At 48.6% G+C, this 24,511-nt stretch overlaps 2 protein-coding genes across 3 annotated transcripts in view; one reads left to right on the forward strand and one right to left on the reverse strand.

Annotated features, from left to right (window-relative positions):
• The window catches only part of IGF1R (insulin-like growth factor 1 receptor), a 284,737-nt gene extending 268,195 nt beyond the window's left edge, over positions 1 to 16,542 (forward strand). For both annotated transcript variants that reach the window (XM_008578554.1, XM_008578546.1), the window contains exons 20-21: positions 3,146 to 3,280; positions 9,168 to 16,542. In XM_008578554.1, coding sequence (XP_008576776.1) covers positions 3,146 to 3,280; positions 9,168 to 9,549 — 517 coding nt within the window. In that variant the 3' untranslated portion in view covers positions 9,550 to 16,542. The remainder of the gene's footprint in view (positions 1 to 3,145; positions 3,281 to 9,167) is intronic.
• A 3,190-nt stretch (positions 16,543 to 19,732) lies between these two features.
• PGPEP1L (pyroglutamyl-peptidase I-like) lies at positions 19,733 to 23,983 on the reverse strand. The gene is given in 6 exon segments (XM_008578594.1): positions 19,733 to 19,834; positions 19,836 to 19,983; positions 20,673 to 20,899; positions 22,073 to 22,216; positions 22,445 to 22,532; positions 23,904 to 23,983. Coding segments are annotated over 6 exon segments (789 nt in total).
• Positions 23,984 to 24,511: the final 528 nt, after the last annotated feature.

The raw sequence follows: 24,511 nt of genomic DNA on the forward strand, positions 1-24,511 counted from the left end.
TTAGAGGCTAATCACCATGTGGACTTCTCTGTAGGTTTCAATTTGCTGGTAGGTTGGACACTAGCACAACCCCCCAGTGCAGGCAAAAGTGGTTACTACAGGCAGACTCCAGCCAGTACCAACACTGGGGTGAGGCTCACACACACAACCTCAGTGTTTTAGAAAAGACTTTAAGGGGAGGCATTTGTCTAATGCTTAAAAATTAAATCTGTCCATAAAATACAAGACTTGGTTTTCTATGAAGGCGTTAACAGCCACCACTGCATAGTAGGTACCTGCTTTGAAGAACGTGAAAGTGTTGCATATGTTTCCATGCCTCTGACTGGCTGTGTGGCCTTGGTGACATCACAGGGCTTCTCTGGCTTGGGTTGCTCATCTGTAAGGTGAGAACTGTCCAGGGATGTCTGTGGTACCTCGATAGATGTTTAAGTGGCTCCTGCAACAACCAGTGTTGGGTAGAGATGGCTCATCTTCCGTCTTGTGGAGCAGAAAAACGATGGGACCCAGTTGTCACACTGGCTGTGAAGGATGACCACAGACTCCAGCACCAAGTGGCTCTCAGTGGTGGGTGATACTGACATATCACAGACCAGAGCTGCTCAGGAGAAAGCTTTTCCAGTTCACCTCAACTAGCATTCGCAGAAAGCCAAGTCTGTCACCTGCTGTGTTATTTCCTGTGTGTGGTTGTGAGGTGCTCCGTGTATGGAAGATGCAGGGCGAGGAGAAACACTGTCCCATCCTCGAGGGATGAAGTCTCATGGAGAAGAGGAAGTGATCCTGACAGATTGGGGTTGCGGAAGCCTGAACGGAAGAAAGGAGGTCATGAGGGCACCTTAAAGTGTGGATTGTCACCAGCGGAGCAACAGGAAGGGGATTCCTGGCATCAGCTTGCTGGGGGAAGATGTGGCCATGGGAAGCACTGGCAGCAGGTGGAGGACAATGGGGCTTCCTGAGGGAGTCAGGCTGGAGAGAGATCGAGGCAGGCCTTGGATATTGTGTTAGGGGGTTGGAAGTGCCTCTGCAGGCTCTGCAATGACTGAAGGCTCCTGAACAGGAGAGTGACCTAAGCTGTGTTTTAAGAGGTGCATGTCAACTGGAGCATAAGCAGCCCAGGCATCAGTCTATTTGTAAAGCTTCAGCCAAGCGAGGAGCCATCAGCACCGTGGAAGTGCTTGGGGGGATGAGAGAAGGGGACAGACCTTGGGACAAATCTGAGCCTGAATTGGCAAGTCGTGGGGGGACTCAAAGGAGGCGAGGGTGACCGCAGGGGGCACCACCTGGGTGGGATGGGCATCAACTGCAGGGAAGAGGCCAGAAGAAGAATGGGTCATGAGGCAGTTCCGTGTGAGACGTTGAGTTCGTGGGTAGCCAGTAACTGGAAGCTTGGAATAGAGCAGCCGGGGCTGTGAGGGCTGGGGTGGGAGCCGTCCAGTGAGAGTTGGCTGCCTGGAAGACCCTGACTTAGCCAGGGAATGTGTGGGGCAGAAGAAGGAGTGGGCCGGGAGGGAACCACAGCCTCGGATCACTTGTCAGAGCAGCCTGCAGTCAGCGGACCAGAGCTTGCCGTCTGGTACTGTGCCACCTTCAGCCGGCAGGGTCTGCGCTGCAGCCTCCCAGGCACACCACTGATGCGACTGGGCAGATTCTGGAAGGCAGGGCTTCCACCGCTAAAGTTGATAGGGAACCCATTTTGCTGGGTCCGGGCCTGTCAAAGCCACGCTTTGGCCACTGGGTCTTTGGCTTTCCAGTTCTCTTGTCCAACACGAAGATGACTTCTTGGTCACTGGCAGCTACAAAGGACCTTGGGTTGGTCAGTCCTCTGATTGCTAAGATTCTATTTCTGTCCAACATCTGCTTTTAGTATCAACTTGTACAAAAGCCTTTTGTTTGTGGAAAGCAGCTGAAGCAGCGAATAAAGGGCTCTGATTCCGCCTCAGAGGCCTCTGGTTTGGATGCAAGGCTGGGAGCCCAAGAGCCCTGGGTGGGAAACACCTTGTGCTAGGTTTTTCAGTGAGGCGTGGCACACACCCCTAGCCTGCGACAGTGCCGGCAGAAGCCCCCCAGGCTGCTTCTGATGAGCTGCCTGCTCTAGTGCACTGACACAAACCCAGCATGAGGGCTTAAGGCCAGGGAGAATTTGTAAATGGGAATTTGCCCCGGGAAGTTGTGTTTATTTTGCAGATTACAGCATTGCCTTTTTTTAAAAATCATGATCTATCTTGAATTTCTATGCACATGTACTCTCTGTTTTGTTTTCCAGTAGTTTGATCTTCTAAGCCAGTAGGCTAAAGTGCATGCATGGCAGAATCACTCACTGCTCTGCCTGCAGAATTTATTCCTCAGCCAGCCTCTGTGCTTAAGGATTTTGTGATGTCCAGGATATCCCCACTAGCCAGTGTGGCCTACCCGATCCCCTTACCTGTGAGACAGGGGCTTCCTGGGCCAGCAGCTCCCAAGCTTTGTGGGGCAGGGGTTCTCTGCTCCCTTGGCCCAACAGACCTCAACATCCCTGTAGAGCTTTTAAACATCCCAAGGCCCAGGCCCCCACCCCAGATCAGTCAAATCAGAGCTGCTGTTGTGGGCACAGGCATCAGTCTGTTTGTAAAGCTCCCCAGGAGATCCTCTTATGCAGCGTTGTTGAGGCCCACTTGGGTACAGGTTTCTGGAACTGCTGATGATAAGAATCACCTGAGGAGCTTATGAAACAGCCTCACTTGAGGCCACTAAATCAGCGTCCAGGCTGGGGCCTGGGGGGGTCTGCATTTTATTATCTTTGGGCTAAAGCAAGTTAGGAGACACTGCCCTGCTGGGTAAATGGCTGACTAGATGAGGACCTCTGTATGCCCTGGGTTCAAGTCAGAGGTCAGGTGCTTCCTAACCATGTAAGGGACAATGTAAACTCTCTCAGTGTCAGCTTCCTCAGCTCTGCCCCCAGGGTTGTAGTTGCTCCACAGGGAACATTAGCAGTGACAAAGGACCAATGTCCCACTCTCAGCCCAGTGCCTGGCTGGCCATCTGACAGGCATTGTCACCACAGCCTAGACAGTTTTCCAGTACCCAAGGTGGAAGAAATGCTGGCAAGGAGGGGGCAGCATGGTCCTGCCCATCCCTGTCCAAGCTTCTCACGTTTCTTTTCTCACTGTAGGTCCTTTGGAGTTGTCCTCTGGGAGATTGCCACGCTGGCCGAGCAGCCATACCAGGGCTTGTCCAATGAGCAGGTCCTTCGCTTCGTCATGGAGGGTGGCCTTCTGGACAAGCCGGACAACTGCCCCGACATGCTGTATGTATTTCTTGAGCCCCCTTAGCTGTCTTCCAATTTCTTTTCTCAAAGAGCTGTTGTCCCAGGTCTCCTGAGATTACTAATTCTGGGAGCTATTCTCCGTGGTTCTGTGGGTGCTGTGACGGTCAGGAGCGATTTAGAAGAGGGTCTGTCCTCACGGAAGGAACTGAGTGTGGAAGAACCTGTACCTTTGTGCGGGCACCTGACTGCCACCCCATATTCCTTCATCCTTTAGTTCTCACTTGCAGTTTGCACTGTGGCAGGATAAGGCCACCAGTGGACAGGAGGCTGTGCTCCTCAGGGCAACGCGTAGGGACAGAGGGCGCTGGGTTTCCTCATCGAAGAGACCTCCCAATAGAGCCTCTTCAGAACTCCTCAACCCAAGCTGGAAGAGACTCAAAAGGCCTCTTTTGCATTTTCTTGCTCAGCATAGAAATTCTCCCGGTCCCCACCTGTATCCGTTTTTTTTTTTTTTATCATGGTATATATAACAAATTACCCAAAACCTGATCATTGAAAATAACAGCAAGCGTTTATTATCTCTTGGAGTTTCTGAAGGTGAGGAATTGGGAACAGCTGAGAGGGCCGGCTCTGCTCCGAGTCTCTCATAAGGTTGCAGTCCAGCTGTCAGTGGGCCACAGTCACCTGAAGGCTTGTATGGGGCTGGCAGGTCCCCTTCCAAGGCCATGGGTTCACTCATGTGGCTGTGCCCCATGCTGGGCCTTAGTTTCTACACAGACCTCCCCATGGCACTGCTTGACTGTCCTTATGATGCGCAGCCGGCTTCCCCTAGAGCAGGGGTCAGCAAACCCTCTCCCTAAAGGGTCAGATAGTAACATGTTTGGTTCTGTGGGCCTAAACGATCTTGACTGCAGCTGCTCACCTCTGCTATTATGGTGCAAAAGCAGCCCTAGACATCACATGAATGAGTGCTCCAATAAAACCTTACTTTTGGATACTGAAATTTAGATTTCACATAATTCTGTGTTGTCACAAAATATTATTTTTATTTTATTTTTTTTCACATTTACAAATGTGAAAGCCATTCTTCACTCGTAAGCCATACGAAGTCAGGCAGTGGCCCAGATTTGGCTTACCCTGCCCAGAGTAAACAATCCAGGAGAAGAGCGGAAGCCACAGTCTCTTCTGAGCCAACCTCAGAAGTCACTCCACGGTCCCCACTGTCTCCTCTGGGTTGCACGGTATGGGAAGGGACTACCCGAGGGCATGAGTGCCACAGGCAAGGATCACTGAGGGTCTTAGAGGCTGGCTATCCATCTCCAGTGTCCCTCACAGGTGACTGCTCTCCACATTGAACAGTGTGGCTGCTGTATTTTTACCAGCCCATTATAAGAAAAATCTTCCTTGAGAGCCAAAATATAAGTGATGGATTGTGAGGACTGATGCCTACTTAGTTTGCATTAAGGTGCACGGTACCAGCATAGAGGCCAGAACTAGGATCGGCATGTTTTAGAAGCTTAGAAACAGTCCAAGAAAGCAGCTATGAGTTCTCCTGTGGTTTGGGCTGGTGGCGGCAGGTCCTGTTCTTGTGCTTTCTTTTTGACTCGGGTAAATGTTTATCTCTGAGAAACTTGTGGGACTCGTAAGGTTGATCCACCTCCAAATGACTGGAGTTTTAATATGAATTTAATATGCCTGGGAAGCGGCCCACCTGCCATGGGAAAGGCAGAGTGCTTCCTGTTCCCAGCATAGAGTGACAAGGAAATTCACGTGAGAGTTTACTTTTGGATATTAAATGTTCAATTCAGGAGGCATTTCTGCTTTGCCATCCAGAACCCCCTGGGCGAATTTTTCTCCCTTCCAAGAAAAGAACGTAATGAAAGGGAGCAGGTTGGCTTCATAGGGAGAATCTGTGTTGTCCTTCTGAATTTACTGACAAGCTTAGGTGAGGGAGTGTTCTAAGAGAGGGGATCTTTTGTTGCAAGAAATGAAAGAATGGCCTCTGATTATCCCGGAGGAGAGGAGAGTCACTGAGCCCTTGTGAGTTGTCTGAAACCTCTGCTGGGTCCGCTGTGGGAGAGAAGGCACTTCAGCTGTGTGCTTCTGAGGTCTGAACAGCCTCCCTCTGGCAAAGCTGGGGCGGGGACACAATGGCTGCTGGTGAACTTTGGCTCAGCATTGGGAGGATCCCTTAGCTGTTTAGCAACACCTGCGTATGAAGCAGGTTGCCTCAGGAGTATTGCTTGAGTATCCTGAGATCAGATATGGGTTGTGGTTCCCTGCCAGATCCACATTTTAAATTGACTTTGAAGTCCATCCTTAATCCTCCCTTATACTCGGATCTTGGCACTCACCACAAAGGTTATTGAGCCTCTTTGGGTACATGGTGACTGTGGAAATCACAAAGATGACTGAGGAGTGGTCCTAGCTTTCATGAAATCAGGTGGCATAAAAGGACCCAGCACCAACTCTGTGGGATAAAAGTGAGGGCAGAGGTGTGAACTCAGCCCTAAAAACTCAGTCAACTTGTTCTGCTGGTAACATTTCCACAATGCCACAGGTCAAGGCTATGCCAGGGAAGTCTTCAGTATGCAGGAAAGAATTGGAACTTTTTAGCCCAGAGATGTGTCCAAAATCCAGTAGAATGGGTGTTTTTGTAGTTTTCAATATGGTTTTTCCTGTTGTGGATGAAAGCCCCTACATGGCTGGGAGTTCTGGGCTGCTCTGGTGAGAAGCAAGTGCTTGAGTAAGGTCTGCACAAGCAGAAGTGACCACCCCTGCACGAGCTTTGCCACCTGCTGAGAAGTGGTTCATGAGACAGCCTTGCAGGTCCTTTCTGGAATCCGGTCTCTCTGCTTTGAGAGCTATCCTGCACAGATCACAGCATGTCCAGTTCAGGTTGGGGGCGAGGGCCAAGAGCGGGTGGGAATACAGAGATGCCTCGGCATGCTTACCCCCGGCAGTCCCCAGCTTCCTGGGGTCACAGCTGTCTCCTGGACAGCTGCTTCACAGCAGGGCAGGGGTTCCATTTGAGTCTTCCCCTGCCCCAGGTGAAGGAGGGCTGCGTGCAGGCCCCTGAATAGGGGAAGCATTCAGTAAAGGACAGCTCCAGATTCCCAGAGCTAATCGGTGGTAAAAAATGTGCTTTTTAAAAGAAGAGTTTTATCAGCTCATAAATCCTTCTAGAGTCTACTGGAGAGTTTTCTTGTGGAAATAGTGTAAACAAGGTCTTGAATCCCACAGAGTAAAAAAGACTTCCTTTTATGGGCAGCACTGGAAGGGCTGTGATTCTGGAAGGATTTAAAAGGGGTGTCACATGGCTCGTTTGTGCTGATGTCATGTCACTGCATCATTGCACTGCTGGTGGCACCTCCTTGGCCTCCAGCCACGGGGCACAGAGCCAGCCACATCTCGTGTTGTTGGACCTGGCTGCACTTCTATTCAGGGATAAGTCACCCAGGGAGGAGATCACTACCCAGCCAGCGAGATGCATTCTGTGTATTGATGGCCCATTTTAAGTATTTTTGTTTTGTTTTTTGGTCTTTTCTCTTAGGAAGCAGTGGGGGTATCAAGGCAGATTTGTTTGCCCCCCCTGACCGGAGAGGAACCACAAACTAGCTGCCAGTTCATCAGTGCCAAACAGACCAGGAGAAGGAGGGTCTCTTGGCAGGACTGTGGCCACTCTTGTTTAGGTTAAGAGAAAATTCTTCTGAGCTTTCAGCCATCAACGTGTGGCCATTGTGTTTCACAGAGAACTCCATCCCAGCTCCACCTTCACTGGTTTTGTGACCTTGGATAAATGAGTTCATCTCTCGGTGCTTCTGTTTTCTGTTTCCTTACTGATAAAAGAGGGATATATTATAGTAAACAGCACCTACCTGACAGACTTTTGAGGATTGAAGTAGTTCCCACACACAACGCCCTCACTGCCCAATACCCCGTGTGCACTGCTACGGACAGTAACTCAGCACGGCTCGCACGGTTGTGGTCAGCGCTGTGGCCTTGGGGCAGGTGGTTGAGTTGAGAGGTAAAAACTAGCCCACCTTCATGTTTTGTTCAGTTCTTTTTCCACCAGAGCAGGCGTCAGCAAACTCTTAATATAAAGGGCCACACGGTGTCTGTGTTCTGGTCTTGCAGGCCAGACCAGAACTCTGACCACTCACCTGGCAGTTGCAGCTTAAAGGCAGCCACAGACAATATGTAAATGGTGGGCATGACTCTGCTCTGGTAAAACTGTATTTACAAGAACCAGCAGGAAGCTGGATTTGGCTTGGCTGTAATTTGCTGACCCCTAGACTGCTAGAACATTGAATTCTGGATGGGTCTCCCTCTCAGCCATCTCCTATCTCTCAAGGTCACTTATCCTCCACTTGACTTGACCTGACATCTCCTAAGGAAGCTTACCATGTAGCAGGGTAGCCTTTCTCTTTGCACCCAGCTTCGATGTCCAGTGGGCTTCTGTTACATCGGGGCTATCCCTTGGAGTTTTCCCTGAAGCCAAACGTAAGCAGATGGTCTGTTGGTCAAGTGGTCGGCCTGACAGAAGGCTGGATACCATTTTGGGGTGCTTAGAACTTCCTGGATATGGGGAATTCTATTTGGCCATTTTTACTGAAAGCCATCTCTTTAGCCAGAAGTTTTTAAACAAAACAAAGAATAGACTTTTCCAGCAAGAACAGAGGTAGAAGGAAAGGCACTTTAGTTTCATGCTGCCATGAGACAAGTCCTCTGGCCACTGCCTCTTGGGACCAGACTGAGGCTGGCCTGGACGTTTGCTCACCCACTCTGCTCTCAGCTCTGAAGATCTGTTTAGCTGGTTCTGTACATTCTGGACACCCAGGCCTTTCCTGGGTGGGGCAGCTGTCTGCACTGGCAGCAGCCTTCCCCCTTCTGTGTGTGGCCTGCAGGAGCCTGGCCCATGGCCACGTGACAATGAGGGTTCAGAGGTTTGCAGCTTAAATGCCAGCTGATGTGGCTGAAACTGCACAGGCTTCACCCTCTGTTCTCTGCCTGTCCCTTGCATGTGGTGGGGTTGCGGGTCTTGCCCAGGGTTCTCCCTCACTGGCTTGTTGGGATCTGGTTTCAGGTCTACACTAGGACTCATTTGGCTCAACATAGCCTGGGTCACAGGTTGGTGTTCTGCCATCACGGGGCACTTGGCAAGCAAGTGCTAAACTGAGACAGCCAGTGTGCAGCCCTGCTATCTCCTGCTTCCTCCTTCCTCAGGTCCTCTGTCAGGGGTCCCTGCACTGGGAGAAAGCTTAGAAATAGCAGAGGTAGGACTCAGAGAGGGACCACTTGGGTACAACAGGAAGCTGCTTTCACTCTTCAACCTTACTAGTGAGAAATTGGAGGTTTCTTGCATTCTAACTCTGGAAACAAAGTTTAACTAGTGGCTGCAAGAGATGCTTCAGATAGAAAGCTGGTTGTTGGGCCTGCCTGTGGCTCACTCGGGAGAGTGTGGTGCTGATAACACCAAGGTCACAGGTTCGGATCCCATATAGGGATGGCCGATTAGCTCACTGGGTGAGCGTGGTGCTGACAACACCAAGCCAAGGGTTAAGATCCCCTTACCGGTCATCTTTAAAAAACAAAAGTGCGGTGCTGATAGAAAGCTGGTTGTTTTTATTTCTTAGTGCCATCACCATAAATAATGCTTGTAAAAATAATACCTGTAAAAAAATAATGCCTATAACTGTGTGAACCTAGATTTGCCCATCTCAGGAAAGGAGAGGTTGGGCTTTGTACCGTGGTAGGTCCTGGGTTCAGGGTAAAGTAAATGGAATGGTGGGAGTTAAGACAAGAGAGCTGAAGCTACTTGCATCCTCTGGATAGAAAGCCAGAGACTCACCGTAGGCATGGAGGTGGGAACCACAGCCGTGGACATGAGGCTACCTGGTCCATCTTCTGTCTGTCTTTACCCCAGATTTGAGCTGATGCGCATGTGCTGGCAGTTCAACCCCAAGATGAGGCCTGCCTTCTTGGAGATCATAAGCAGCATCAAAGATGAGATGGAACCCAGCTTTCAGGAGGTCTCCTTCTACTACAGCGACGAGAACAAGCCACCCGAGCCAGAGGAGCTGGACCTGGAGCCGGAGAACATGGAGAGCGTCCCCCTGGACCCTTCAGCCTCCTCGGCCTCCCTGCCGCTGCCTGACAGACACGCAGGACACAAGGCCGAGAACGGCCCGGGCCCTAGGATGCTGGTCCTGCGTGCCAGCTTCGATGAGAGACGGCCTTACGCACACATGAACGGGGGCCGCAAGAATGAGAGGGCCTTGCCGCTGCCCCAGTCTTCAACCTGCTGATCCTCGGCTCCCAGATCCCATGCAAACAGTAACGTGTGTGCACACCGGCGGTGGGGTGGGGGGAGAGAAAGTTTCACAATCTGTTCACAAGCCTCCTGTACCTCAGTGCATCTTCAGAACTGCCATTGCTGCCCGCGGGAGACGGCTTCTCTGCAGTAGACACATTTGGGATGTTCCTTTTTTCAGTATGCAAGCAGCTTTTTATTTCCCTGCCCAAACCCTTAACTGACGGCCTTTAAGAACCTTAATGACAACACTTAATAGCAACAGAACACTCGATAATCAAGTCTCCTCAATCTCTCCCTGTCTCTTTCTCTCCTCTCTTCCCCAACACCTCTCTTTCCATCTCCTTTCTCTCTCTTTCTGCTTCATAATGGGGGAAAAAAAAAAAAAATGTTTGCCGCAAGCCCAGCCAGGAAGCCCTTTTTATCAGATTGAGGAAATGGCTGTCCCTGTGCCCCCACGACCCCCTGTACACACCTTCCTGACACCACAGGTCTTTATAAAGGAAAAAAAAAAAAAACACATTGAGATGGAATTTTTTTAACTGTATCTTTAACCTTTTTAGGGATGTATGAAATTTAAAAAGGGCCATCATTCATTCAAGGTTGTTACCATTTTAACGCTGCCAAATTTTGCCAAAATCCTGAACTTTCTCCCTTACAACCCCTGCACTGGTTTTCTCACGTCCCAAGGCATGGGTTGAGCATGGTATCGTTATTCCAGTTAAGAGACATGTTGGTGATGCTCTCCACCCAGCTGTCCCCTGGTGTTCTTTTCAAGTCCCCATTCACACAGGTCTCATTGCTTTTGACTAGGTAATTATTTGGGGGAGCTGGACACAATGGGACTTTCACTGAAGATGGGAGGAGCTGGACTGGCTTCCCTGCCCCAATTTCCGACCCCTACCCTGTAGCCCCAAGAATTTGGGAGAAAGCAAGCCCTGAAAGAGCCCGAAAGACAGGCTTTGAGTCTAGGTGGTCCACACGGCAGTCTCCTCTCCCCAGCCCAGTGCCCCTCCCGACCCCCAAGGACACACATGGGAAGGGGTTTGCAGGGACTCAGCCCAACTGCTTATGCAGCAGGTTTGCAAAGAAAGAAATTCAGATATCATACCACAACAGTAAGAAGAAAAGCAGTAAATGGATTCAAGCATTCTAAGCTTTGTTGACATTTTCTCTGTTTCTAGGACTTCTTCATGGGTCTTACAGTTCTATGTTAGACCATGAAACATTTGCATACACATTGTCTTTAATGTCACTTTTATAACTTTTTTACAGTTCAGATATTCATCTATACGTCTGTACAGAAAGAAAAAAAAAAGCTGCTATTTTTTTTCTTTATCTTTGTGGATTTAATCTATGAAAACTTTCAGGTCTATCCTTCTTCCTCTTTGCTCACTCCAAGAAACTTCTTATGCTTTGTACTAGAGTGCGTGACTTTCGTCCTCTTTTCCCAGTAATTGATACTTATATAACATAATTTTCCATGAACTGTTTGATGCCTTTTGATAAATACATCCTCCCCTCCCTGCTCCCAGTGGCCCCACTAGTTGTTGTCTAACACATAGGCTCTGTGGGCACAAGGCTGGTGAGGGACCGAGGCAGGAGGAAGGCCGGCCACGCCCCTCCCCTCAGCCGTGCTCCCACAGCACTGGAGTCTGTTACAGTGCAAGACATGATACAAACTCAGGTCAGAAAAAAGAAAAGGTTAAATATTTCGCACATCCTTGTTCAGTGTTTATATTCACCATTGTTGAAAGGCCTCACCTTCTCTCTCTTGTCTTTGTTTTGGTTGTGATACACACACATATATATATATATATATATTTTTAATTCTTGGGTACAACAGCAGTTTTAACTGCAGACACTAGGCATTTGGATTGCTTTTTTTAAAATGGATATTTATTCCTTTCATCCCATGAAAAACAGCTGCTGAGTCCAAGGGAGCAGCAGAGCGTGGTCCAGCAGGCCCCTCTGTGGCCTTCCACCACCACCCTCACCAGACCACCCTACCTGTCTTTAGAACCAGAACAGCCCAAGGGACCACCTGTGCGCTGGCAGGGAGTGGGACCCGGGAGCCCAGGGGCAGCATCCTCAAGGGTGATACAAGCCCACTGCCAGGTCTGCTGGCCAGAGTGCCAGGTCAGGGCAGGGCAGACACCCAGAGCCCCGTGCTCACTCCCAGGGGACCAGAGCCCTGGGCTGGCAGGCTTCTCCTCGGCCAGGATTCCAAGTCCTTGGGGCCCGGGGGTCTTGTTTAGTTTAGTTTTTAGCACTTCTCACCAGAGTGACGACAGCACAGAAGGTGCTTCTGGGGTGGAAATGTTTAAATGATGAGTGAGAACAAAGGTAAAATCTGATGACAATTGCTAGTTCTGACTGGAGATTAAACACAGAACAGAAAGTGTAGAGTGCTTTTTTGCTTGTCGGTAGTTTGTCTCACTATTTTCTCTAGCCTCTGTCCCGTAGTGTTTTCCCTTTAAAAAAAAGAAAGAAAGCAAAAGGTTTTATATGTAGGAGTTTTCCTTTAATTTATTTTGTGATATCAGTTTCAGTCACTGTAGAGAAGCCCCATTATGAATTTAAATACTAAGGAAAGGGTTTTTGTGTGGGCGTAAGACGGGACAGTTTTTTTTTTTTTCCTTTCAAGCATTTATCTACCTCGTTCTTATTTTTTGTGTGTGTATATAGAAAAACAATACATCTCACATTTCTCAGCATCCGACAATAGGCCATTGATACTGGTAACCTCATCCACGCCACAGGCCACACACCCAGGTGACGCCGGGAGAGGCCAGGCTGTATTCCGGGGTCAAAGCAACACTAACTCCCTTTCCGCTCATTTCAAACAGCTTGCCTTTTCTGAGATGTCTCACTTCGTGTTGCTTTTGTTTTTTTCCCCTAACTTACTTTCCTAAAAAGTCGCAAGGCGTTAGTATGTTTACCTCCCAGCCCAGCAGCCCCTTGAGGCCAAGGAGGGCACGCGAGCACAGCAGGGGGCCAGCTGGCTGATCCTGGCTGGTGGTCTTTGGAACCAGCTACTTTATGCAGATTGAATGACTAACACATTTCTTCACTAAGAGAGCAGATGTTCCCTAGGTTGTGAGGACAGCAAGGTGCAGAGGATGGCAGACAGTGTCTCTGTGCAACACCCACGTGTGAATGTGTGTGGTGTTTTACTCCTTGGACTGTTCCTCTTGCAGCCTGGCACAAGGCCTGTGCCAAGGCAGGGACAGGCCGCTGTCACTGCTGCTGCTGCGGTGGCAGCCATCTGAAAGAAAGCTTGGGCCACCTGGCCTTCTCAGAATGAAGAGCTTGCCGAAGCATCAGCCCACCTGAGATAGACTGTCCATGGGAGCATTGTCCCCTCCTCTCCAGACTACTCTTTCCACATTGCCCCCCTCTCCTCCTCCCCAGGGACAAACAAACCCGCCACACCTTGGGCTGGCAAGGCCAGTGGTGGGCTCGAGCCTCCCCCGCGGCCTCCCGTCCTGCTGCTCACAGGGTGGACGGCGCTGCCTGCTTCCAGCAGCTGCTTGCACAGGCACTGTGATTTTAGCTGAGAAGCGTGGCGGGTGGTTTTCCCCAAGTGTGGACAGCTCCTTTACAGTCACAGTACTGCAGTTAAGCTCGGAAGCCTTTGCCCTCCTGCAAGAATACTGCCCTTCTCTCCCACATCCCCAGGGACCTTTTGATCAGGGTTTTCTTCTTCCAGGTTATAGATGACCCCTTGGAATAATGGCCTCTCCTCTCTTTTGCACATACTTACCGGTTTCCACAACTGGATTTCTACAGATCATTCAGCTGGTTAAACTGTCTGAGTCGTTGGTGTCGTTTTCTTTTGTTTTACGTAGGTGGTTTTTCTTTAGAAAGAAAACACTAACAGTGTAGTGCCCATCATAACAAATGCTTCAGAAACACTTAATAAAAGAAAATTTTGCTTGTGTGAGGGTGCAGTCTTTATACTGGACCAACCCACCCACCTCAACTCTACCAAGGCATCATCTATCCACAGTTCTAGTCTAATTTTATGCTGATTTACCCACCTCTTCTTGATTTTTCTCTTTCGTTATGTTCCAAATAATCTTATCAAGCTGAGTTGTGGCATTTTCCTTGCAATCTCCTGACAGCAGCTCGCATTGCTTGAAGTAACGTGAACCACTGAGGCACATCACTGAGCTGATGTGAGCATTAAGACATTCTCACACACAGCCCTTCCCTGAGGCAGCAGGAACTGGGGTGTTCTGGAGATGTTGAACTTAAGCTGTGTGAGGCCCAGACCATCACCCGTCTCCATTATGGGATGTCGTGACGTTTGACATGCAGTTGGAGTGAGCTTCCTCCTTGGAAGATAGAAGACGGTGTTTGTGGCCAACACGGGCCTCTCCTTACAGCCTGTTTCTTAAGACTCAAACCACCTTTCAATGGTAGGAAAAGTGGCTTTGCAAACTAGGAGAGACGTTATTGTGAGCTACCAAGTGGAAAATGCTTGGTACGGAGTGGCGTGTTTGGGTTGGGATGACAGATCTACGAGCCAAGTATGCTATCAAACTAGACCAGTTTGTTCCACCAAAGCCTCTCTCAGCAGCCCCCCTGTGTTGGCAGGTGGCTGTTGTGGCAAAGTCACACTGGGCTCAGGTGGGTGAGCAGACTAGGATGCTCGTCCAAGGTCCTCAGCCGTCACTGCTGGGTCCTCCCAGGGCTGCCAGACAGTGCTGAAGACAACTCCTTTCCCAAACATAGGCATCCTCCAGGTGACAGTAGCACTTGATGGTATGCCTTGACCCACTCCAGCAGTCCCAGTAATGCATTTAAGGTTTGGGGTTTGTTCTTTTGTTAATGTTACTATTAATGTTTGTCACCTGTCTTTTCATTTCCTGGGCTAAGCAGTGTTGGGAGACATGGCCCAGAGATCCACTTCTTAAGAACCAGTGATGAAAGCTGAACTTTCTTATTCCACTTTGGAGTAGTTGGTGGTACAAATGAGAACCTTAAGAGAGGATGTTATTAAACTGAACCTCTGTTGCCAGAGATGCTGAAGATACAGAGCTTGGACAGGCTGGAGGTTTTGGTTTTTGGCCTCCAACTTAGGTGACTAGTGGAATGACCAGGCAGCAGGAAAGCACTGTGACAAGGACAGCGACACAAAGAGAAGACCTGCAGGTGGAAGGGGGTGGGGCTTGAAGACGCGTAGGCCGTGTTTTGAACTTGATGGTTTCTGAAGGTATCAGACCACATGAAGGCTCGACAGTCATCCGTGGGCATTTGGTTTCAGCAAACAAACCTAACATCCTACTCTAGAAACTTATCTAAGAGTTCAGTCACGTTGTTGAAGATCTCGAACTATATCGCACTCCTCAGTTGACTTGTCAGTTCTGGGGCATGACTTTAGAGTTTTATTTTGTTAATGCAAGATAATGATAATCACTCATTTATATGTCCACGTGTGTGTCCGCATCTTTCTGGTAAACATTGTTTTAATTAGTCATTCATTAGCATTTTCAATAGGGCTCCTGAGTCCAGTAGATTACGGGTAGTCAGTTGACGAAGATCTGGTTTACAAGAACTAATTAAATGTTTCATTGCATTTTTGTAAGAACAGAATAATTTTATAAAATGTTTGTAGTTTGTAATTGCCGAAAATAATTTAAAGGCACTTTTTTTCTCTGTGTGTGCAAATGTGTGTTTGTGATCCATTTTTATTTTAGGACACCTGTTTACTAGCTAGCTTTACAATATGCCAAAAAAGGATTTTTCCCTAAGCCATGCCATGGCTCATCCTCTTTTCCCCCATGCTTTGTGCCCTAGTTTATAAAGGAATGATGATGATTTAAAAAGTAGTTCTGTATCTTCGATATCTTGGTCTTCCAGAACCCTCTGGTTGGGAAGGGGATCATCTTTTACTGGTTATTTCCTTTGGAGTGTAGCTACTTTCACAGCTGGAAAGAACCTCATTGGTCATTGAAACAGCAGAAGCATTGCAGCCCAGCGGCGCAGGGCCCTGTTCAGCATCTGCTTTGGTTGGTCCGGTCGTTGTCACTGTCATGCAGTGCCATCGAGCTGGGAAGACTTGACTGCACACACAGCTTATGTTTCACAGTGATCGCAGCACACAGATTGGTCACATGAAAGGTGATCATTCTGGGGCACACAGGCCATTTGCTAACATGCCTCATATCATGATTAATGCTTTGTTAGAACAAGGAAAAGACCCTTTATTTTTAGTTAAGGCAGAATACTGAAGATACACTTTCCCAATACAGAACAGATTCTATTCAATAAAAACTATAACGCAATTTTGTTGTTGTTCTTTGACTCCATTTCCTCTAGCTCCCAATGGATTATTGGCCATGTCTATACAACTCTACAAAATACCCATCTTTGGAAACATTTGGAATTTTCACACTACATAGGAGAAAGGTCCAGAAACAATTTGGTTTTTGTTTTCAGCTCTTCATTTGGGTGTTTGGCATTGCCGACACATCCACAGGTGGAGCAGATGCCTGGTGAAAACACCTGTCTGCTTTCTAAGTCAGTGAGGTTGAGGTGAGAGGTTTGCCAGAGTTTGTCTACCTCTGGGATAGAAAAGATCAAACTAGAAGGCGCAATGGAATGGAAGCATTGCAAATAGTGCATTTTCTGAGTTTTGTTTTAAAACGTTTTTTTTAAAAGTAAAAAAAAAATGGTAATAACATGGCCAATTTGTTACACAAAATAACTTTCTGTGTATAAATTATTCCTAAAAAAAAAATTCTGTTTATATAAAAAAAATCAGTAGATGAAAAATTTTCAAAATGTTTTTGTATATTCTGTTGTAAGAATTTATTCCTGTTATTGAGATACACTCTGGATTCTTTACATTATGAAAAAAAAAAAACTTTGTCTATTTTGAATTGCCGAAGCTAAGGCAATTTTAGTTTCTCTTACTCTGCTTTTTTCTAGTAGTTAAAGTACTACATGGTTTAAGTTAAATAAAAGAATTCTGTATGCACGTTTTTGCCTCTGATTTTGTTTCCCACACTTCTGGAAGCATCGTCACACTTCTGTGGCAGGGAAGCAAAGCTCCGTGTGGCATGTGTGTTCACACATGTCGCTTGGAAGTGTTCTGCGCGAGGGCACTGCCTGATTTCTGACAGCTGAACCTTCTCAGTATGCAAATTACTGGAGAAGACAGGGAAGCTATTCTGTTTCTCATTCCATTAAATCAGCTGGAAGAAAAATTTGAATACATAAAATACAGAAGTCTGTACTTCATTTTTGACTGATTTGTAGATTTTTTTCTGTACCTTTTACTGACAAAAGTCAGGCTGAGACAGGTTTGATCTATGTGACTCTGAGGCAGAGGACTTAGAATTCTTCACATTTCCATGTCCTTGGTACTTCATAGCTCACGTGCCTGCCTCAGAGTGCCGGCGAGAACCAAGTGAGCCACACATGAGGTCTCGACATTAGCTTTGTCATGGGGAAATGGTTACAGTAGGAAGAGGGAATAAGCTATAAATGTTCTACAATCAGGCCATAGACATGAACACAACATCAGGAGGAAAAGCTGGTCATTTCACTCAACTCTGATCATGGAAATTATTCTCCAGTAACAAAATCAGGCCATTAGACAAAGAGCTAAATAGCAAGGTGGAGGCAGTGAATATAACTCTCATGGTCTAAGACCTAGTGAGTCTCACAAGTATTTGGAACTAAAAGCAAAACACTTTAAGGAGAGGACTCTCAAGCCTGGTGTTGCCCCAGGGTTTTTGCTCACCATTGTCCTGAGTGCCCAGTGCTCAGGGGACCTTCACTACTAGGTGACTGACAGCTGGAGGAGGTCTCATTTCCAGGGCTAGGATGTCCAGCGTGGCCCTCCCCCTTTCCTGCATGGTTGATGCTGCACTTGCTGGTTGCCGAGGTGCACTCTGCACTTGGCCTGCGCCGCCAGAAGCAGCAGTGACTTCTTAAGACTACAAACCAGGAGGGCTATTTCTGTTTTTCCCTCCATCCCAGGTCCAGCTACGAGTCCATACTCAGGTGTGTATTTAGTGTTCTGTGGAGGACTTCCATATCCATTTTCTCATCAGAAGTTCACAATCACCCTGCAAAAGAAGAGTTTTTATTACTGTTTTATAGATGAACAAACAGAGACATGCCCACAATGGCCCTGGCTCTTCAGGATTCAGCCTTGTATGATGTGATTGTCAAACTATTCCGACTGCCACAACTAAACAGCCCCAGTGTGTATCAACGAGATGCCAGGCCATTCACATGGGCCGGGATGTGAATGGGCCCTCCAGGGTTTTCCCTGGAGAACTGCAGAGGCCACAGACGGGAAAATGGTGGAAAGTTCATCAAAGGGAAGCTCTGTGCCTTCCAACTGGATAATATTTACAAGTTTAAAAGGTGTGTATGGCATGGTGCCAAGCAATCTGAAATACACTGGAGCCTGGACCTGAAGACCTGCTGCTTGCCTGGGTCCTGGGACAGGGGGTTGGAATGATGGGGGTTGAGGGCTCTGGGCAGCAGCTGTTTGCCCAGAAGTGCAGAAGGATTTTCATATTAACAACCATGCAGCTGGACCTACGTGTGTGGGCCAGCGCCATCCCACCCCACCTGCTGGCTTTGATCAGCCACAGAGTGACTTTGCTCTGTTTTATGTCAAATGATCTAGGTATATTTGCAAAGGGGGTCCTGTAAAGTCTGTTCCAAATGTAGAAGTGTGCTGGACAGCTAGTGGCCAAACAGGCAAGTTTGTCCCATTTCTTCAATATTAAGCTGCAAATGCTTTTTCTTAACAGTGAATGAATCAGCATTGACTATGATTTGTTTAAGTGGAAAATGGTAGTTGTGAGCACATGTGCATAACAAGAAATTTCCCAGAGCTTAGCTACCTTCACTCACTTCCACAAAAAAAAAAAAAAAGAATGTTACTAACGGGGGGCCCAGTGGAAAGTTGCTCCCAGTGGAAAGTTGCTCCCAGAAAACACTGAATAAGTAGAACTTTGATGTGAGCAGCTTGGCACAGGACCCAGTGTGATGTTGTAAAAGCAGAACAAAAGAAACACAAGGGAGATTCTGTTTTTAAAAGTTAGGGATAATATTAACCATGAAAAGAAGCTAAGCTCAGCTATTAACCTGTGCTTTAAGACTAAACACTACTGGTGGGAATGTGAAATGGAGCAGCCACTGTCTGTGGAAAAAAACACTATGGCGGTTCCTGAAAAAGTTAAACGGAATTACCATTTGATCCAGCAATTCACCTCTAGGTATATACACACAGAATTGAAATCAGGGACTTAAACGGATATTTGCACTCCACTGTTCATAGCAGCAATTTTTCACAATAGCCAAAGGCAACCTAAGTGTCTATCTACAGCTGAATGGATAAACAAAATGTGGTAGATACATACAATGGGATATTATTCAGCCTTAAAAAAGAATAAAATCCCAACAAATGCTACAACATGGATGAAGTTTAAGGACATTATGCTAAGTGAAATAAGACAAAAGGACAAATACTGTATGCTTCCATTTAAATTAGATACCTAGAGCAATCAAATTCATAGAGATGAAGAGTATAGTGTAGTTGCCAAGGGCTGAGGCAGGTGGGGCGAGAATATATAGTTATTGTTTGATGGGTACAGAGTTTCAGTTTCGGATCATGAGAAAGCTCTGGAGATGGATCGTGGCGATGGTTGTACAACAATGTAAATGTACTAAATGCCACTGAACTGAACACTTAAAAATTGTTAAAATTAGTAGCAAGAGAGTAAAAACCATAGAGAAACCAAACACTGGAGACTCAGTGGCTCAGAAGCTGCTCACAGGACCTGGATGCAGAAGCTTGGAGGCCAGGAATGGGGTACTGGGAGCGGTACACCTGTGTTTCCATGGGCAAAACAGATCTGTGTTCCCAGCAATCGAGCAAGATCACACAGATCCTCTGGGTAGTCTTTTAGAAGAAAAAAAAATTACTAGGATTTCACTATATTGTCATAAAAACCATAACTGAAGCTAGTTAATCCTTTGTGAAATGTCTGCCTTTCAGAGTGTCCTTCTTCTGACAATAAAACGACCCTTTGTGATTTTGTTGGGCTAACTCAGAATTTTTTTCCTCTGCATAAACTGTTTATAAGCAATTTTTTTTAAAGCCTCTCAAAGCACAGTTGAACTCACACACAGGATTAAAACATTTAATTTTCCCTAAAGGAGCAATCCCCCAATTGGTTCCCTTTGGCTGGAATCACTGTGGTTGAGTTTTCTGCAAACCAGGCTTTGAGTTTGGGCTTTCCCACTCTCCTCCAGCATTTCCTGGATGATGACTTGCAAGGCTTTTCCTAGCAGGCTGGCCGGGAGCCAATGCGATATTTGAGGGACATGGATGAGTGCAGCGCACCCATTTCCGTGATGCAGAGACAGGTAGCAAGTGTAATCACAGACGTATCTGCAACCACAAAAATGCCATGTTACTTCTTAGACCAGCCTCTAACTTCGGTGAAATGTAAGCAGAAGTGGCAGTGCAACATCCACAAAGCATCCACCCGGGGAGTTTTGTTCTTCTGCCTCAAAAAGAACATGGTTCTGAAAATGAGTTAGAGAGAGATTGGCTGTTGGTCTCATGGTCTCATAACCAGCAAGTGGCCAAGACAGAAAGGGACCACATTTTCAACCAACTAGTCCAAAACACCTTTAGCACAGTGAATCCTCTCATTCATTGAGTCAGTCGTTTATTCATTCCTTGGGGGGAGGAGAAACTGCTTACTGGGGGTTGGAGTTTAGAGAAACAAAGGTAAGTTAATCTTTATCTGGGGCTAAATCAGCATAGTTAACTCACAACTTTGCTCCCCCCAAAATAAAAACAAGCATCCACAAAATGTTAGTGGCTCTCAAAACTTTCCTTCCCATCTTTTCTCCTACATCAACGCACCAAAGGCTGTGTTTGGGGTGGGGGGAGGGGGTGTAAGCAACCGTGCTGGTCTGCAGGATGGCAAAGAGGGGCAACTCGGGGGTTGCTCCGCGTGACCACGTTGCCAGATGGATGTTACAGGATGGCCTCTTAAGGGGAGAGAGGGGACACTGAAGGCCATTCTTTGTCCCCTACCTGCTCAGTGCTGCCACACCCACAGAACATACCTGCCCACATCTTGGGAAAAGGCCACCTCGACATCCTCGATGGCGACGCGCTTGCACACAGCCTTCACGCTGACGCTTGATACGATCACTTCCGGGCCACCAGGTAGGCACATGCCACCCTCTGGCCAGAAGCCCTGGATGTCGGTGTCCCAGTAGCCTCGATTCTTGCCACATTGTTCCAGAAAGACCGCCTTGGTGGAGGCATCCACACCCACATGCATGGCGAGCTGTGTGAACACACAATGGATAGATCACAGGAAACCGAGGCTTGCTCTGGCCACCAAAGGAACAGAAGCTGTGGGAGAGTCTGGCTACAGGATGCAAAACATCTCAAACATCAAATCTACCAGGAAACCCAAGATCCCTTGCCTATGTCTCCTAATTAGAATTGCTGGAAGGAAAGGCAGCTGGGTTCTTTTAGCTGAATAGAAACCCACCTTGTACTTGCATTTAAATACTTTAATATTTTAAAATATGCTTACAAGTTAGTGTATTCTTTTATCTTGAGCGGGTGGGAGTGGTGGCAGGTGGCAAGCTAGTGTCTAAAAGTACCACAGGAGAAGCTTAAAGTTTTGCTGGAATCATACTTTTTTTTAAATGAAACTTTAATAAAGGAAGTTAGTACTAGTCCAATAAAATCTTGTTATAATTTATTTGAGCCAGTTATTCTTCCTGGTGCATATTTATCAAAACATTTGAGGCATTTTCTTAATGGCTTAGTGGTATACGTTTTATTAAACTCATCATCTGGTCTTTGTTTTTTGGTTTTGGGGGGTGGGGGAGGTGTTTGTACCATTTTTTTTTTTAAATGACCGGTAAGGGGATCTTAACCCTTGACTTGGTGTTGTCAGCACCACGCTCTCCCAAGTGAGCTGACCCGCCATCCCTATACAGGAATCTGAACTCGTAGCCTTGGTGTTATTAGCACCACATTCTCCCAAGTGAGCCACGGGCTGGCCCTTGTACTGTTTTTTAAATAGAGTATGTTCAGATAAAATAGGCTGGTGCTATGAAAATATGCTGTCTCCTAGTGGGCCACCCTCCCAATTGCTGTCCTGGGCCCAGGAGGTCCTTGCCTCACATTCCACCTCACAACCAACCTGGCTTAGAATGAGCATACATAGGACCTAACCCAACCTCTTAAATGAAAACTTTGAGTCCTTTCTGGGGATACTTCCATTTCTTCTCTCGCTGTGTCTCTATGTCTCTCTCCAGATTTTCTGTTAAGACTGGCATACTTCAGCTTAAACTTTTACAAACAGACCCAGAACCTCACAAAATCGGCTGGGACCTTGCATTGGTCTGACATGGGGGGAGGGTGGAATTCAGCCATCAGCCTTAGAATCGGAGTCCTGGGAGTTCACAGGCTCTGCATGCCACCACCTCATCAGCCTCCCGACCTGCTGCCTCTCTGGCTGTCATTGCGGTTGAAGATCTTCCCAGATTCTGGTGACCCTCTGCTTTGCCTCCCTGTAAGCCACAGGCAGCTGAAGAATCCACAACTCCACCTCCATGTCAATCCCCAGACCCAGCTTGGAGAGCTCCTGCAGAAAGAAGCAGGCTGACTTGCCTTAGTTGATGGGGGGCAGAGGGGATCCCTGAAAACCCTGGGGCCCACTTTCAGGGTCTTCTGTGGGCCTAGACCCTGTTCTTAAGGAGCTCACACAATGGCAAGGGGTCAGTTCCTGCCCCGAGTGGCAAATGCCCCACACAGTTGCAGCTGTCAGGGTACAGCACCATATAAAGGCACAACAGACCCAGGCCGTGTTTACGGAGGGGATGCAGGTGAGTTCTATGGCTATGTCGGGGTGAGCCAGATGAAGAAGCTGGGGCAGGCCTGCCAGGCCCAGGCGGAGGAAGCTGCAGAGGCAGAGGGCACAAGAGCCTGGGGCCTTTGGGGAGTTCGGTGTGACCTGGTGCTCTTGGCAGGGCTGAAGGCTGTTTCTGTGTCCTTATGTTGCAAGAAAGGATGTTAAGAACCACTGGACTCTAATCAGAGCATGAAAGGCCTGAAGAGTCCCCACATATTTTGCCAAGTAACCCACCACCATGACCACCACCACCAGTGGAATACCAGGGAGCCCTGCACGTGGGGAAGGATGGGAACAGAAGCTGGAGATGGCTGTGCAGCCAGACTGAGTGCTTCGTTAGTTCTGGACGTTATCCTCAGGGCAACAGGGAGCCATGGAAGGATGTGCATAAGGAGCTAATGAGTTAGAGCTGCCTCCTAAGGAAATGGAGAAGGAGTTAGAGGTGAGCTGGGGGTATCATGGGGTTGAGTTTGGACCTGCCAAATTTGAAGTACCCAATGGAGGCTGGCCTCTGAGGTCTGTGTGTCCAGAGCTCACAGAGAGGCTTTTGGGGGCACACTGGCATGTCAGGGGCAGCACTGGGGGTGAGGGGAGGTCTGCAGAGAGAGAGCAGAGTGAGCCGGGAGAGGAGGGGAAGGCTGTGGAGAAACCCGAGTCAGGGAGCACCCTGAAGGGCAGGAGAAACAGTCAACAGTTTGGAAGGAAGAAACCCAGGAGAGCAAGATCTTAGAGGCGTGCATTTCACTGTTGGTAAAAGTTAAATCAGGAACACAAAGGCCGTCCCCAAAAGCCCAGCCCTTTCTTGGTGCCAGCAGCTGTGCTTGCCACCAAGATGGTTTTCGACTAGCGCGCCCAATCTTCCTGGCATTTCAGGGCCTCCTGGAGTATGTGTCCCTCGATGCACGGTGGCCAAGCTAGGCTGCATGGCCTGCCCAAAGATCGCAGACAGGAGGTTCCAGGCCACCACTCTAGCTTCAGGGGGACAGGTCTACCCGGTGCCTCAGAGACACACGGGATGACACGCCAGACGTAGGTCTGTCTGTGGGGCTCTTATCGTGCAGCAGCATGTCTCTTCTGGCCAATTGCTGGTGTCTCAGGTCTGTCCCGGGCCAGCTCAGCCTTCCCGAGGGGCTCTGCTCCGTCCTCCAGACACCTGCTGAGTTCCCTCGACCAGCTCAAGCTTTGTTCTCTTCCAGAAGGAAGTGCCAAGACAACGTCCCCACTGGGGCCTTGTGTGGGGATCACTGGCCTGACTCTGATGCAGGATGGCAGGAGGGAGGACCCGGTCACGCAGGGCCCCAGAAGGAGGAGACAGGCTTCCAGGTGGACTTGCTGAGGACCAGACAGGCCCCGGGGCTTCCAGGCAAGCCCGTGTTAGAGTCCTGTGGCACCATCTTGGGCCTCCTGCCCTGAGGGGCACATGAGGCTGGGCGCCAAGGCGGCACCGTTCAGGGAGGGGGTCTGGAAGCCATCACGCCGTGTCCCATTAAGCTCCGCCATGAGGCTAAGAGGGTTTGGCCCCGTCTCAGAACCCAACCTCCTGTGAAGAACTACTTTCTTCCACTCGGCGGTGCTGTCCTGGGCTCTCTGGCCTGGCCCCGAGCAAAGGCCACAGCGGAGCCACAGAACCGAATGGAATTGCCCAGGAATCTGCCTTCAGGGCTGCACCCTGCAGACCTGCCCTAGTTGGGCTGCAGTGGAATAAAAAATGAATTATGCTCGATAAGGCTGCAAACAAGCAGCACCCACGGACGGAGACCCGCAGCGCGAGCCGTGGCCGGTGGTGTCGCCTCCCAGCAGAGGCCACCAAGGCAAAGGCCACCCGGGCCGAGGCCACCCGGGCCCTCTCCTCCCCTGCCGTGGCTTTCCGTCCTGCCGCAGCCCTGAGAGAGGAGCAGAGCGGTGCCATGGTCGTGGGCCGGGCTGGGGACCCGCGTGCCACTGTCCCCCTGTCCCACTGTCCCTCGGCCGCTGCCAGGCGCAGGCGTGGCGCTCGCTGGGGGGCTCGCACGGCCGGTCGTACCGTCC

This window comes from Galeopterus variegatus, unplaced genomic scaffold (genome assembly GCF_000696425.1).
Source record: "Galeopterus variegatus unplaced genomic scaffold, G_variegatus-3.0.2 Scaffold75, whole genome shotgun sequence".
In the NCBI taxonomy this organism is placed as follows: Eukaryota; Metazoa; Chordata; class Mammalia; order Dermoptera; family Cynocephalidae; genus Galeopterus; species Galeopterus variegatus.